The sequence below is a fragment of the Myxocyprinus asiaticus genome, chromosome 49 (assembly GCF_019703515.2).
Source record: "Myxocyprinus asiaticus isolate MX2 ecotype Aquarium Trade chromosome 49, UBuf_Myxa_2, whole genome shotgun sequence".
NCBI classification, from domain to species: Eukaryota; Metazoa; Chordata; class Actinopteri; order Cypriniformes; family Catostomidae; genus Myxocyprinus; species Myxocyprinus asiaticus.
This window is the reverse complement of record NC_059392.1, coordinates 10093551-10111151: the sequence shown is the minus strand read 5'-3', so window position 1 is coordinate 10111151 and position 17601 is coordinate 10093551. Positions and strand designations below refer to the sequence as shown.

At 37.6% G+C, this 17601-nt stretch overlaps 1 protein-coding gene across 1 annotated transcript in view; it reads left to right on the top strand.

Moving 5' to 3' along the window:
• Nucleotides 1-17601, top strand: part of LOC127438409 (neurocan core protein-like) — a 149476-nt gene that overhangs the window by 40741 nt on the left and 91134 nt on the right. Inside the window, exons 4-7 of the mRNA XM_051693975.1 lie at nucleotides 2973-3100; nucleotides 5571-5864; nucleotides 6375-7139; nucleotides 14658-15788. Of these exons, the coding sequence (XP_051549935.1) occupies nucleotides 2973-3100; nucleotides 5571-5864; nucleotides 6375-7139; nucleotides 14658-15788 (2318 nt within the window). The remainder of the gene's footprint in view (nucleotides 1-2972; nucleotides 3101-5570; nucleotides 5865-6374; nucleotides 7140-14657; nucleotides 15789-17601) is intronic.

The following is a 17601-nucleotide window of genomic DNA, read 5'->3' as shown; positions in this document are numbered from 1 at the left end:
ATTCAACATTACAGAAATCTTTGAACATGGAGCATGAGTTCAATATTTACGTAACTCTGTTCCCTACAGCGATACTTCCCAACCCTGTTACTGGAGGCCCCCCAACACTACACATTTTGGATATCTCCCTACTCAAACACACCTGATTCAACTCATCCGCTCTTTAGTGGAGACTCCAAGACCGGAATTGGGTGTGTCAGAAAGGGAGATATACAAAATGTGCAGTGTTGGGGGGCCTTCAGGTTTGGGAACCACTGCCCTAGAGTATAATCTCTTAATCTACATTTACTTTGACTTTTACTTTGAAACTATTACTTTGTAGATCAGTACATTTAATATGAGATTTTTTACCATCTTGCTGTTAAATTAGTCCCCCTTGCATTCTAATCAGCTTTATTCTGAAACAGAATAATGCAACATTCTCGAACTCTTCCGAAATATGCGCGGATGATATTCAGCCCATCTAATTAATCTGATATCTAATCACACTTATAATTTATTGGCTAAATAAGATCCCATTACCAACTGCACCCATACAGCATCCTGATGCTGTCAAAGGCTTGCCTCCAATCACTTTGCTGTGGCTGAATGTCAGGCAGCTATTGATTTCAATATTCATATCTCCCACTTATTGTCAGCTAGTACTTGGTCTCAGAAGCTTAGCCCTCACTGAATGAAAGCAGGAACGGCCTTTTCACTCTCCGCCTGGGAGAACTCTAACGCCTGTTTAACATCGCAAGCGTGATCGGCGTGTGAGCAGAGTGTATTTTTTTCACTGTCCATAATAACAGATTACAGCATTCGCATCGGAAGTATCAGCAGCGCGTCAGAGCATAGCGTGAGCATCCCGTGAGCAGCAGTGCAGCGGGGGTTTCGGCTCCGAGTCTGTTTTTGCAGCACTGCTCGCACTCAATTAAAGTGACCATGCACTGTTGATGGATAAAATGAATGTGATTTGACACAAAAAGTACACAATGCACAGAATAAGCATATATCAGTAGTCTAGTGTGTCTTTATACTGTATGAATTAGACCACATCTGAAAAACAAATGAAAAGAAAAAAAGAAATTCCAGGAGATTTAACAATTTAAACCAGTTTAAAATATTTTAATTATCTTAATCAGAAGTACGTTTTATCATTTAAAACTACAGTAAACTACAACATATGAGCCTGAAAATATGGGACAATTAAATGTATGTACTATTAAACATAGAACAGGTTTTTAGGCTTCAGCAATACCCACTCACAGCCGAGTTTGCTTTCACTTGTAAACACATGCACGTGACAAAAATAGGAATAGAAAATGAAGACTGCTACTTGGGCTTAAAAATGTATCTGAAAAGAATCATGAGGAGAGGTGTTCATTGCCTACATGTTGTAGTGTCAACACATCAAATGCAAGTTAATAGCAAAAAAGCAAGGCACTCAATCTCCAAAGCAGTTTTTTTCATAGGCAACAAAACATTAAAAAGCCAACGCGTATCAGCACACTAGCTGCCTTTGTCAGGGCATGAGAATACACATACACCAGTTCCTTATTTAAGTGATACTCAATTGGCAGCAGCCAATTGACACTCTGCATTGGAGATTGAGTGCTTTGCTCTTTTGCTATTAACTTGCATTTGATGTGTTGACAGTACCCCATGTGGCAATGAACACCTCTCCTCATGATTCTTTTCAGATACATTTTTAAGCCCAAGTAGAAGTCTTCATTTTCTATTCCTATTTTTGTCACGTGCATCAACTGACGTTTTTTTGTTTGTAACAATTGTTCTCCCCTTTTTCTCCCCAATTTGGAATGCCCAATTTCCAATGCGCTCTAAGTCCTCGTGGTGGCGTAGTGACTTGCCTCAACTCGAATCTCATTTGCCTCCGCATCTTCGGAGCCGTCAATCCGCGCATCTTATCGCGTGGCTTGTTGAGCGCATTACCGCGGAGACATAGCGCATGTGGAGGCTTCGCACTATTCTCCGTGGCATCCACACACAACTCACCATGCTCCCCACCAAGAGCGAACCACATTATGTCAACCACGAGGAGGTTACCCCATGTGACTGTACCCTCCCTAGCAACCGGGCCAATTTGGTTGCTAAGGAGACCTGGCTGGAGTCACTCAGCACGCCCTGGATTCGAACTCGCAACTCCAGGTGTGGTAGTCAGCATCAATACTCGCTGAGCTACCCAGGCCCCTGGCATTTGATGTTTTGACATGCACGTGACGTCGGTAAATTCAGAACTTAACACATTCGTGTTCAACTATGGATGATACAAGACAGATTGTGGAGGTGGAGAAGCACAAAGTGCTCTATTGTTTACCTTTTAGATGAAAATGTGGTCCTCCTCCTCATGTAAATAAGATTTCACAACAATCAAGTTTGTAATACTTATTAATGACCCACTCCTGATAACCATTTTATAAGTTATGGTCTTTATTAAAATAAATACTCACCGTAGTAACATAGAAATCAAAGTATTTTTCTGTATAGATCCGCTGCTGTGACACTTTAAAAATGCTACCAGTGTGAAAGGCCTATTGAGTCTGCAGCTGCAGTTACGCTGTAGTTAAGCTGACGCAATGCTCACGTCTCGCTCAAGCTTGCGATGTGAAATGGGCGTAATTGGGCCATCTCCAGAGAAGCTTGCCTGCACATCAGTGAAGACGAAAATGTGCAATTAGTGCAAGTATATGGAGACATCAGAGCTCTCTGGACTGGGATGGAAAATATGTGGGCTGTTTTAATGGTTTTATGTAACTGACTTTAATATTTGGGCTCAGGTCTAGGATATGCAAGAGAACCCGCATCTGCTACTATCCTCTGAAACCCAGGAGTGCCATGCATAATCTTTGAAGACTTCAGCCTGCACTCCAGCACACTTTGAATCAATGTTCTTTTGAGTAATTGCGCAGTTAGTCTTTCGTTATTGCCCTCACTTAAGTTCTTGATTTGACTTGACTCTCACTCCTACCCAGGTATCCCATCCAGTCTCCACGGCCTGGCTGCTATGGTGACAGGGACGACTCACCTGGCGTGAGAAACTACGGCAGCAGAGACCTCGATGAAATGTTTGACGTGTACTGCTTTGCTGACAACTTGCAAGGTACCATATATGCCATCAGTTACTGCTTAGTCATACATTATGCCTCTAAAAGCAGTGTCTTTAAATGTCCTCGTGAGCTGTGACCCAGACACAGTAGATGCATATACCTGCTTATGTCCCAACTCTCAGAACATATAAGTAGGTCAGCATCGTTTCAGCTCAGCCCTACGGTTTATGCCAGAATGGGTACAGTGTAACATGTTTTTGTTTACAAGGTCTCTCATTGTGTTTTTGGGTTATTTCATGCAGAAATGCCTCCCGCTGTGAATTATTATGCCACACCGACTTTATAAAAAATATTCATATTTAATGTTTAATGCTTGAAATAGTATGCACTGGTCTCTCTGGCTCAATAAAAAAGGCCGGTGCAGGACTGATTTTGTTCTTATATATATATATATATATATATATATATATATACAGTATATAGTTTTCATCAAGAATGTCATAAACAGCAGCATTTTTTGTAGAATTATGGTAAATTAGCACAGATAACTAAATGCATACTCTACAGGAGTTTATTGAACATTGAGCAGGCAATCTCTGAGGGTTTTTTAAAGATTTCCTGTTTCAGTGCCATACCCAAAATTTAAGGCTTATAACTCTACAAAAATAAATAAATAAATAAACAAGGAGGATCAAGTGTTTGGTAGCATTTTAAAGAAAAATTTGAATTTAAAAAATATATAGATTTGGATAAATTCTGAGACTCTAAGAAATTGCTGAAAAATCACAAAAAAACTTGAACCAAAAATGTACTTTTTTTTCTTATTTTTCTTATTTTACATTATATATATCAGGAATTAAATAAGGTTGCTCAGAAATACTGCTTTTGTTTTTGTTCCCAATCATGTCACCTGTAACTGAGTAAAATTGTGTGTTGATACGACAAAGCAATAAAAAAGAATTGCATTACAGAAATGATTTATCCTAGTGTCCAAAAACGTCTCCATGTGTCCAAAAGCCTTTCCAAAAAAATAAAACATAATAATCGTACATAATAGCTAATTACACATACAAATACAACAATGACTAAAGGTATGCTCTCTCTCCAAAGCATCCAGGCATGAGTAATGAGATCTCATTCAGTTCCATTCTGTGTCATTTGAGCCATCATTGAATCTGTGGGTGCATCCCATTCCTAAGGGCTCATCCCTATGCCCTGATCTGTTCAGAGAGTTTACCCTCCAGAGTGAGAGCTTCAGAGGGTTGAAGGGTTTAGGGCTCAAAAATATTAGTAATTCGGAACACACTTCAGCATCATCTATACAAGCAATTAGAGTGAATGATCCTCTCTGCCCATATTTGAATGACTTCCACCTCTGGTTGCAGCGATCTGAATCCTAATACAATTGGTTTAGTGTTCCATGATGCTGGACAACGTACTACATAATTTCCAATTAAGTAATCTGATATAGGAAAGTTAACATGTTTTTAGCCAGATAGCACATTATGTTGTGCTTCATGTTGATTATTTATGATGTATGCATCCGATTACGTTGTGTGTGGGCTCGTTTGAAAAATAATCGCTAATGGTATGGTATGTTCCGTATACGTTTCGTGAAGTTATAAGCGAAAACGCGGCATATAAGCAACACCTGTTTACGTGGAACATGTACAGTATGTCAAAGACATATACTTAGCTATTACTCACTATATTTTTTGACTGTGAGTAAAACAAATAGGCTGGTTGTATTCTACTCTTTGAGAGCTTTCCAATGACATATGACACATGGCTGTTTGATCAGTTTGATGTTTTTACCGATCACAAGAATATGTGCAGTGCAAATTAATTAATACATTTTCAGAACAGAACAGTTTTGATTTGTCTGCAAATTTCAAAGCACTTGTTAATTTTTGGTCATAATGCCTACATGCACTGTAAAGTACAGCTTCTAATCTTTAAAATTATACCTCTTTTGTGTTGGCAAGACTGTAGTTATTAATATTTTAATAATTATTTATTTCTCAGCATCAGGCACATCTGAGCTTAAAGGGTTCTATTTCTACCCCCTACCGGTCTGTAGGAATGGATTAAGAACTTGGGGTTAATTGGCCCTTTTTTGTCCATTCATCTCAATGACAAAAGCCACGTTTACACCTGCTAATAAGATGTGTTTTGGACTGTCCATTTGAAATGGGGTGACACCAAAGACAGGCGTAAACAGGGTCCAAAATGTTTTGAGATTTGTCCACTTCACAAAGTGGTCAAAACCCATGTTACCACTTTAGGCTTGAAGTGTTTACACTCATACGTTTGATTGTGATCATATCACCCAAAAAGCATCTTAATACCCAGTGTAAACCAGGCAAAAAAGGGGCCAATTTACCTGAATTCACCCTACAAACAATATTATAAAATTAGGCATATGTTCTCTTCTAAATTAATGGCTCTCAAACTTTTTCACTACCTCAGTCTTTCAACAGTAACCCTCCAATCGTATCCTCTCTCCCTTTCTCCTCTCTACAGGTGAGGTATTCCACTCAAGTGTGCAAGAGAAGCTGAGCCTGGCATCGGCCTCCACTCACTGCCACACTCTGGGTGCTCAGCTGGCCACAGTTGGGCAGCTCTACCTAGCCTGGCAGGGTGGCCTAGACCGCTGCGACCCCGGATGGCTGACCGATGGCAGTGTGCGTTACCCTATCAACCTGCCCCGGCGTAACTGCGGAGGAGATGAACCAGGAGTGCGGACCGTTTACCACAACCCCAACCGTACCGGCTTCCCTGACACTACCAATCTCTTTGACGCATACTGTTACCAAGGTTTGTTGAACTTCTGAAAGTGGGTTTGCTCTTATATATTCACACAAAGTCCTTTTTTTGTCCCGGATAAAATGAAGATCTTTTGTTTTATTGAGATTGAGGATTTTGACCCCGTTGATGAGCTGGAAAAATTATCTCTCTCTTCTCACACTCACTTTGAGAAGTTTCATAAAGAATTCTCTCTCATCCTGTATACATTATTATAGCAGCATATTTTAGAATAATTTATACTCCGTAACATCAAGAGACTCACCTGGTCATGAGCATCTTAAATATGTATGACATGAGGATAAGGTTAAATTAGTTGTCTGATGAAATAATGAAAAAAGCACCTAAAACATACATCTTTTTCCTTATATATTCATATACACTTTAACATAAAATCTTGATGTTGATTAAAAAAAGGTTAATGGAAATGTTATGGTACAATTACCCATGTTTCTATATGTTTTTTTCAATAAGTGTATTATCTGAAGTCATTAACAAAAGTATGTAACTATATACTTTCAGAGAGGAATGCTGATGCAGTGATACTCCACCAGACTCTAGAAACCTCTAATTTAAACTCTTCAAGTGATGAAGAGGTCCAGCTCCAAAGAAATGGAGCCTTCCCTGAACCTTCTACCTGGACCGGTCTGGTTGATCTTGAGAAGGAAGATTTCAAATCCATCATAAACAACGAATCTTCAGAAATCTCAGAGGAGCATGTTGTAATCCACCTTAGGCCTGAAGATAGGTCTGTAAACTGGGAAGATGACGGCTCCAAAGATACTTTGGATAAACAAGAGAAACTTCAAGGGGGCTCAGCAAGAGAGGAAACCGATGAGAGAGATGAAACAGAGGATCCTAAGGCAACTTCTGACCCCTCCTTGACCACGCCATCCTCCTCCACACAAGATCAGACCAGCAACAGCATGATTTCCAACTTTGTGAACTCAATCCTAAAGCCCTTGAGGTACTGGACTGGGATTGGAGAGACTGAGATACCAGCCACAGAGTCCAGCCTCTACAGAGGAACCTCAGAAATGGTCCCATCAGCCAGGACAAAGCCAAGCAGAGGGAAAGCAAACAAAGGAGGTGCTGATAATGCCATATTGGAGCCTAATACTAAGGAACTTTCATACATCCCCTCCACATCAAATCCAGAGGAAGGCCTCTTGGAACAGCAGAAAGAGGTGGTCTTTGTGGCTGCACAGCAGGAGCTACAGAGTCCAAACAAATCCCAAATGGAACATCCAAATTCACAGACCGATAGCTTAACCGGTCCATCCAGAGGTAAGACCAATACTTTTTCAGCCTGCTCTATGTGTTGCGGAACACAAAAGGAAAAATTATCATGAATATTCTGGTCCGTCTTTTCAATACAGCAGTGCCTCAGTTTAAAGCTTAAAAAGCATCATAAAAGTAGTCTGTTTGGCTCTTGCATTAGAGATGGCCAAAGTCTTCTGATGGCATAAGTCAAGTATAAGTCATTTTTCAGCAAAAATCTTGACATCCGTTGCACATTCATGAGTGCTAAGAGAGAAGCTTGTTCACAGTGGCTTGCATGTAATTCGAAAACTTGCGTTGTTTAGGTCAAAAAAGATCATATTTGGCTCATATGATTGGGTCGTTCTTCATACTCTATTGGCTACTTGCTGCTAACAAACAAAGCATGGGATATAGCCAGAAAATTAAAACAACTTTTCTTTAAGCTTAAAGGCTAGCCTACAAGACTTGGTGGCCAAAAAACAGAAAGTGACATCTCTCTGCTCTCCCTGAACATTACCGTAATTTTCGGAATAAGCACGCTCCAATATTTTCATTGCGGTAACAGCACTCAGTTACTGAATAGTGTCTGTACTACTGAAATTGTTAAATGTCTGGTATCGTAAACATTTTTTAGTATAAACTTGGTAAAAAATTTCAGATGCTTTGACACCCTTTCTTCTAACCATCACTGCTCACTATTTTGTGATATTGTGTTTAACAATCACAAATCCGTTCAATAGGCTACATTTTCCGGTAAATTTACAGTAACGTGTTCACTAATATATTTTATAACATTGCTGCAGTTTTGAGATTCCCTGTGTGTGTCCCTAAGTGTGTGTGTGTGTGTGCCGCTGTTTTCTCATTTCTTTAAGCCCAGTCGCAGAAATGCACAAGTTATATCACATTCCATTTTCCCTTTTAGCAGATAGTCTGTTTAAAAGCCACTATTTGCCTTATGCGCCAGAGAAACTAACACGCAGCCATCTTGAAAATTTGGTCTCAGAACTTCTGTTCTGGTGGTGCTATATAGATAACGATGGTATTGATGTCAAAGTGTAATTAGCTAGTGATGTGGATTTATAGGTTATAGAGTTGTCAAAAGCTATCATGAGTATTTTAAAGTGATCTGGGGATGTCATAACAACTGGAAGCAGAATGGGGAGATTTTAAAACAAGAGTGCTTCATTCATAAATACACAAGATCCTACCTTCATGCAGTGGACGTACTGATGTGCCTCTGTGCTCATTAAAAGAGATAACACAAAGTAATTTAAAATATATCGTACAACACCTCTGACCATCTTCTCATGTCACTATATAACATTCACTCATGTTATAGTCAAGGTAAGCAGATTTTAGCATTAAACCGGGATGGGGGAAGGGGTATTTACACACACACACACACACACACACACACACACACACACACACACACACACACACACACACACACACATACACATGTGTAAGTGTATGTTTTATTTTAAATTCTGTTTAAACTATTTTAATCACATTTAAGCCTCTAAAAAATGTAGGGTGACAAAATAATTTTAAAAAGTAGAAACTGTAATTTGCTTTAATGTTGAACTTGCATGTGTAATAATACGAGCTGACACTGTTGGAAATTTCATGTCATTTATGCATTTTAACACAAATTATTAACTAGTTTAAACCTAAAAATTAAGCAGAATTACACGTATAACAATTAAACGCTTAAGAAAAATGAAACGTATTATGAAAAAGTGCAGTGTGTCATAGCTGTCTGAATGTGATCTGCCAGGTCGACTCTTCTCAGTAGCTTCAATACAAAAAGGAAGTTAGATGACAAAATTCGGAAGAGCAGAGCGCGGAAAAGGGGCAGGGCTGAATAAGGGGAATAGAAACAAGGTTCTAAAAGGTAATTCCCCATGAATGGATACTCATCTCAAGTTGTTTAAACTGTACCGATTTCATAAATCAGTAATGTACATATTAATTTGTTTAGAGTGTAACCATCTCTTTATTATAACTTCCAAAAAAACGATTAGGCCAAATAAATATTGCATATTTCTGCATATTATTTTCATGTTTAATAAAGGATATTTTATCCCCATCATTATTTAATCCTTTTTTTTTTTAGATTACATTCTTATTGTTTGCAGTGCATAGGCTTCCATGTAACTCATATAAGCCATATTATGAGTTTTAACTCTTAAATTAGTGGTATTTGTGTAGTACAATACAAACATTAATATGTGTTGGATAAAACACTTGAATAATCATATTAAAATATGTAAATAAGTGTGTTGTTTGTCTTCCTCAAAGTAAGTCATAAAATGGTTATAAATAAACGCCTGATCCCAGGCATAGCGGGTAACCTTAAACCATGAGATTCATCCGAGCAAAAGAGCTGTGCCGAAACACAAATCTCGTAAAATGTTCCTCTGCAGGTTGCTTGCCATTTTAGGTCTAGGATCTCCACAGATACTGCTAGAGAACCCAAAGTTCCATAGTGCAGCTTTAATTATGCCGTCAACTCTTAATAAAGTCTATTGGGTGCCAAGATAAATGCATTTTGCCTTTAAAACTACTTCTCTGTATCTGTCGTACTGCTTGCATTTGAATGTTTCATTGTTTCTGAGAAAGAAAACAATGGTACTGCAACAGGCACAATACTAGGATACAATCTTTGATTTTTAGGGTGGACCAGGGGGTACTCCTCCTTGATAATTTTGTATCAGAGGTTTTTGAGGCGGCACAAGGACAATCTAGCGGGGCAATGACCCCAGCCCCCCCCCCCCAAGATCTGGCCATACACTGCAAACTGTACATTGTTCCATAGGCACATCCACTGTAGTGGGAGGTTACCACCCAGATGCAACTCATTATCTGAAATACGAGAGTGGGATGCTGTAGAGGTCACAGTGTTGAGATTAGTTCATGCATCCTCTGCTTAAGAGCTTTTAATGGATATCAATGCCTGTCATATTCATGCCAAGTAAAGTGGCATTTCTGGTAGAAGAAAGCAAAATGGGCTCCAGCCTCTGAAAATGTAGAGTGTTGCAAGCCTTAGGCTGGGATTGAAGCATGTCTAGCTGGTGTGGGTTTAAGCACAGTGGATTTTGGCACCATTCCGTTCTCAAGGCATCATCGATACAAATATCCTCCCCGTGAACCATATTCAATAGGGAACATTAATGTTTAATGTTGGGTGAAAATCCAGCCTTAGTAAGCATGCATTATTTACATCCGAATCTAATTAATGTGTCTTGGCCAAAGCATAGGCACCCCTGCAAACTCCAAGTCTCTCCCAATTAAACAGCATCTCTCTGAATGTGATGTGCAATTATCGCCAGGTCCAAAGAGATAGAGAGGGAAAGTGTGTGTAAAAACACTCGGGACTTGATTTGAACTGCGAAGAAATCTCTTAAAGGGAGAAAAATATATTCGCCCATCCAAAACAACATATTCTGTTTTCAAGCACCTCTTCAAGGTGTCACTTTGATTGACCTTATGCTTTTCTAATGCAAGTGCAGATATTCAGGCAAAGTTGCGTGATTTACAACCCAATGTCTGTTCCCTACAATGAACAAGACTTATATGCCTGTAGTACCTTCAAAGCCTGAACACATTTGTTTGGGTATACAGTGTCTTCAGTATTTGAACACTGAAGCCACACTTCAGAATGTATGAATTTCATTGTATTCAACTATAAAATATCAAACCAAGTGGCATTTAGTTTTAAAGAAAGACACCACAAGCACACTTTTCAAGCAAGACATTTCACGAAAAGAATTTTGTTAGGTTTTAAATGATAACAGTAGATATACTGTTTTATATAGATGTTCAAAATTAAGACAAAAAGTATTTCTGGTTGTCAGATGTTAGTGGAACATATCCAGTGTTAATGTGCTGAACAATACAAGTGGTTACCTTGACACCAGTTATTTAAAAAAAAAAAGTTAGTTCTGAGAAAACATCTAGTATAATTTTTTGCAGTTGCCACTTGGTTTAATATTTTGATATCTATGGAGCCAGCAAAATAATAATAAAAGTATTTGAATCTGAATTGTTAATTTGAATTCTAGACATTTGACATATGACAACATTGAATATTTCAGTGGCATGTTTTATAAATAAAATATATATTTTATAAGTGTATTTTTAAACACCAGATTTCTTGTTTAATTTTTTTTTTTAGAGGTGGCATTCAGTGATGGGTGTAATCTGATTACAGTGTAATTAGGTACTGTAATCTAATTACTCTTTGTTACAAAAAGTAGTGTAACACATTACAATTTGAATTCTTGTAATAAGTTTACAGTTACTCCAAAGTTAATTACATATAAGTACTTGGGCTACATTACACATATTTCTAAAATAATAATATTTATGTGTACATCTGTGTTTATGTGGCAGCTGAAGCGACAACAACAATGAACAAGAAGGAAATATAGACATTATTTTGAATTCGTTCAGCAGAAAAATTTTCTTTAAAAATTGTTTCAGAAAGTAGCTTAAAATAAAGTAATTAGTAAGGTAATTACTTTCTCCATAAAGTAATCAGTAAATTAATCTGATTACAATTTATAGAAGCAATTAGTAATTTGTAGTGGATTACTATTTTTGAGTAATTTACCCAATGCCAATGGTGGCATTAGCTGTAAATATTGAGATTATGAAATTTGGCCAAGTTTGTTCACTGAGTTTCTAAATTTCTGAGATCTGAATGTGAGCTATTTGTTTTTTGAGTTCTGAATTTCTTCCTAATCTGAAAATTCGAACCTGTAATTTTATAATCTGAATATTAACAGCTAATTCCACCTCTAAAAAAAAAAATCTAAACAAAAATCTGGTGTTTAAAAATACAAATTTATACAATATGCCTCAAAAAATATAACATTTTGTTAAATGTCACATTAAAATTAAAGGAATATACTGTATCTGTCTACACTATCGCTCCTGTTTATAATCGACAAAGCTGTCAATGTTGCAATTTGCAAGCGCGCGAGTTTGGAGCTTTTGATGCCTTTCAAATCATGTCACTTCCTTATTTTACATCACCTTTGACAAGAATTGAAAAGCTAACAGAACTACTCAGCTGCAGAGTTACACCTGTTATATCTCTCATCTCCATCTCTCTACATCTGACATATACAGGTATTTTCTCTGCCATCTGAATCAGTCAATTTTTTTAATTTTGTAATAATATACAAAACAATAATAATATAATTATATACATATTATAATATTAATAATATACATAATATATATTATCTATATTTAATATTTGTATATAATCTGTTTTCAATATACATCATAACTAATTATGCAGCACAGTTTTCTTTCATAATTTAATCTGTTAATATTTTCAATGCATCTCGTCAACTTTAAACTGCCATTTTTAAGGTAACTGACAAGTTTTGACTTTAAGATATTTCACACAAAAATAAAAAATCACTTTATGCTGTTGCAAACCTGTATGACTTTCTTATTTCAGTGGATATCAAAAGGAGATATTAGGGAGCCTCAGTCACCATCCTTTCATTGAATGAAAAAAAAGATGCAGTAACAGTGAATGAGACTAAACGTTTTGCTTAACATCTCCTTTTTTGTTCCACGGCAGAGAAAAATGCATACAGACTCAAGGGTGAGCAGTGATGACAGAAATGTCATTTTTAAATGAACTGCCCTTTAACTACCTGTTTAAGTATTTCTTAAAGGTTTCTGCCAAGAAAAAATAGAGAAATGTTATTCAGCACATGCGAGACCTTTATTCACAGCAGCACCATCCTTGATTTTTAATAGGCTGTGAGGGACGAGGCTGTGAGGGATAGATGTACAGTCTCATAAATGGGCTGTACTGCAGTTTAAAGTGTTTTTGGATCATTCCGCAGACAAAACATTGGAAAAATATATTTTTAAGAACACTCAGTAGACAAAAAACTCCAGACAACATGAGTTGTGGAAAATCAGATGGGATCTAGGAGCTTTTTGCAGCTTTATACCGTGCATGTCATTGAAGAGATGGTAAGTCTATCCCTCACAGCTTCATTTCCATTCCCACTAAAAATCAAACATGGCGCTACTATGAATAAGGTTGTGTTAGATTTGACAGATTAGATGATTAAACGAAAGTATGACATAAAACCATCATAAATACAAACATATTCTTAGCAATACAATTACTATAATGAAATTAGTTAATAACAAACATGTAATCATTTTCACTATAAAGATTTGCTGCAAAGTTGTGTTGAAATGATCTCCTCAGTCCAGTCAGCTCTGTTGATGGATTGAAGCCACAGCAGTCAACGAGAGCCCTCGGAATCATTTTTCATTAACATAATCTGATAAAAGTTTACTTTTTACACATGGTTTTTGCCACCACTTCCGTGTTTGACATAAGTGGTGATGTTGTCAAAGCATTGGTCTATTGCGTCACGTCTTGCTGGAAAGCAAGTGACTAAAGAGAAGGGTCACAATATAGGCTACATACTTAAGAGTTTTTAGAGTTTTAATGTTGTATTAACTAATTTTAAAAAAGAAAACACATAAATGCACAATAAAATATAAAAAACATCTCCAGAACATTTAAAATCCTTAAAAACATTTGCCCCTTTGAAGCAAATTATGTTACCTGAGAAGATATCTGAATTATCCATACATACGTGTTTCACAATTTCTCACTAAATACATAAAAATACAGTATGATGCACAGGGTAGGTCTCCAGAAAGCCTAATATCTGACGTCTTAGTAAAACTCTTCTGTCTAGCTTTCATGAATTACTGCACCATTGCCCAAGAGAAATATTTGTTTAGCTGTTGACCATGCACACTTTTTGCTTTCTTGGATTAGTTTAGCACTACAGTATGTACTGCAGTATGCTCTTATGCTGAGTCACTGCATACATACTAAAAATGATGAGTCCAGTACTTGCAGCATTTTTACTTTATTACACTTTGAATAAGGGCACGGATACAGAAAAACTTAATGGTGTAAACCAAGACAAATTATGTGCTGAAGCTGTTAGCGCATGATGATACAGATGCATTATTCTGGTTTGATTTACAGTTAAAATGCATTGGGAATTAACTGTAGAATAGGTGTGTAATATACAATGTATGCTTTGCAAGCGGTATTGCCAAGGACAGAGGATTCATCTCTTTGGGACTGCCAGAGCAAACTGAAGAGAAAGAGCCTAAGGACCTGGATTGCTTTCAAAACAAATGTAAATTTCTGCCCTGTTTTGATGCAGGAGTCAAATATGACCCTTAGGGAAGAAAATAGAGGTCACTTTAGCTACGCTTGTACTTAAATTTTCATGCTGAAACACAGTAAGATTAAACGATAGGTGCGTTGAGACAGTTTAATTGCTGGATATCTCCAGGGCATTGACGTATAAATAATGACAGTTCTATATCGAGCTACACACATTAAAGTTAATTACCATAGTTCTGGGGTGGTAGTTAGCATATTTTGCTAGCTAATTAAACATACATTTAAATTAAATGATCTCCTCCCCTCACTATGTTAATCACAGTGTGTTGTCATCCCTGCAGGAATGATTGGATCAGGCGCAGTAGATCCCACTGTTTCCTCAAGTCCCTTGGCATCTAAGAGCAACTTCGGCTCTGCATCAGTGCAGAGCAGCCAACAACTCTCGGCACCAAAGTCCTTGAAAGGCTCAAAGTTTGGCTCCCCAGGCAATAATGGGCACTTTATAACTCAAACCAGTGGTCCTATGGAAGCCAAAAAGGGAGGCTTGGAGATCATGACCATCCCCATCTCCAGGAACAACCCTGAAAACTTCTCAGGGGAAGGGAAAGACTTGAACGAGGACAGTTACCCGCTTCTAAAAGGCCTTGCAATACATTTATCTTCAGAGGATGAAAAAGAAACAGAGGGAAGTGGCGGAAATGATTCGCCATTCACCGCTGATGACCAACTGAAAGAAACTGACCATTCCAGTGACCAAAGTGTACCTCTGGAGGTGGTCAAATGGCAGCTAATGAGTCTCCAGACAGCTCAACCTTCTCTTGGATCCAGTTCCTCTGAACCCAAGGAACCAGATAGCATGGCTGAGGAGGCCAGGGGAGAGATTGTGTATGTCCATCGGCCCAATGAAAAACACAAAAACAGTCTGTCAAACAAAGTAAAGGTGCCTTTCGTCGAAAGGAAGCAAAGCACAAATTTGACCAGCGCACCTAAAATAAAAATTTCTAGCATGGGTACCACACCAAGCCCTGTCACAAGAGCTCCCGATTCAATTCACAGTGAACTGGCTATCACGTCAACCATTGGGAACACCCATTCCCAATTAGGAGATGCCACCAATACTGAAGATATTTTGTGTACTACAGATCCATCCATTTCTAGCACATGGCTACCGGTGGTTCAAGAGGAAGTGGATACGCCAATGGCACCTGTTCCTATCACAATAGTGACCGAACCTGGACCTCAGGTTACGCAAAATACAGTTCAGCCAACAAGTGTAGATCATAAGGACACTTCGCATAAGGCTGAGTCCAGGTCAGGAGTGTCAGAGTCATTTCTGTTGGCTCGTGGCTGGACAATTTCTTCCAAACACATTTCTACGGAGGATCCATCGTCCCAGACCACAGGAAGCCCAGAGAAAGATATTGCAAACAAAACTGTCACTGGCTGGGAAAATAGCCCCTCCAAAACATCAGGTAAATCTGTCTTTAGTTGCATTGTTTTCAATTGTATTCAAATTTTGTGTTGAATTTTGAATTTCCAAGGGGTTTTTAGGCAACTGTAAATACTGTATTAATTCTTGGTGTGAATAGGTTTTTAAGCTCTCAGAATAAAGCCACATCAGGGTGTTCTTTCTTTCTTTCTTTCTTTCTTTCTTTCTTGCTGGCTTGCTTGCCTGCTTGCATGCTTTCCTTTGTTTGTCCATTTGCTCTTTCTTGCTTTCTTTAGTTTTGTTAGTTCCCTCTTTCTTTCCTTTGTTCGCTCGTTAACTCTTTCTTTTTTTGCTTGCTTTCTTTCATTTGTTCTTTTGTTCGCTCTTTCTTGCTTGCTTGCTTTCTTGCTTGCTTTTATGTTTGATTGTTCGCTCTTACTTTTTCTTTCTTTATTGCTTACTTTTCTTTATTGCCTTCTTGCTTTCAGTTGTTTGTTCATCATTCAATCTTTTATTATTTATTTTTGTTTTCGTTTTTTGTTTCTTTCTTAGTATCTTTTTTGTTTGTTTGCTCATCACTTTTTCTTTTTTGCTTGCTTTCATTTGTTCTTTTGTTCGCTCTATCTTGCTTGCTTTCTTGCTTTTTGTCTGTTCGTTCCCTCTTTTCTTTTGTATTGCATTCTTTTCTTTATTGCTTTGTGCTTTTGGTTTGCTCACTCTTTCTTGCTTGCTTGCTTTCATTTTTCATGCCTTTTCATTCATTTATTCATTCACTTTTATTTGTTGGTTTGTTCGTTTGCTCTTTCGTTCTTGCATTATTTCTTTCTTGCTTTGCTCGTTCATTTGTTTGTTCGCTATTTGTCTTTCTTGCTTGTTTTCTTTTGTTTGTTTTGTTCATTCCCTCTTTCGATTGCTCACTCATTCACTCTCTTTTTTGCTTGCTTGTTTTCTTTCATTTGTTCTTTTATTTGCTCTTTCTTGCTTCCCTTTCTTTTGTTTATTCACTTTTTCTATGTCTTTCTTTCTTCACCAAAGGTGAGTGTAAACAAAGATTGAAAATACCTAAATTGCTGCAGCCTTAAAGTAATTAGAGGGTTAGGGTCAGTGCAATTAGAGAGACTCTGTAAGATAGTGATCTCAGTCTAAAACAAATCAATGTTGACAGAAGCCAGTAGTTGTGTTTATTAATTGACTCCAGTCTCACTCTAGTCTATACGCATGTTTAAAATGGTGCCGTATACATAAGCTCAACCTTCCCTTGTTTGAATCAATTTCTCTAGGCGGGTGTCAAAGCTTTTGCAAGACCCCAGATGTGCTCTTCAGCAAACAAAGTAATGATCCTGAGTAGATCTGTGGGCCTCTGGCATTGAATGTAAACAGAGTTGCATCCTTAAGTATACAATGAATGTCTAAGAAAATGAATCAATTAACTCTGATCATACAGCTGCTCCTAGATGAGACTTTTTGTGGCTTTAGGTGCTTCTGATGATTCCTACATCTGCAACATTGTTTTTCAGAATGGCAGGGTGTAAATACATGGTATAATTACTCTGTTGAAAAGACCAGCTTAGACCAGCGTGATGGTTTATACTGATTTGGTGCTTTTATGGTGAAGACTATTGACTATTTTTATTGATTATTTTCATCCCTTTAACTATATCTATGTATAAGATTATGTGTATTTATAACTAAATAAAGTAACCCAAATCAGGTCACCTACCTGTGTTTACACAATGTTTTGCAAGGTCAGACTTCATCTGTCTGTTAAATGCAACATTGCTAGAGAGCTCCGAATGCTTAAAGTAAAAAATAAATGTTTGCATTGCATGGCAACAGACAAGACTTTGCTCATCATG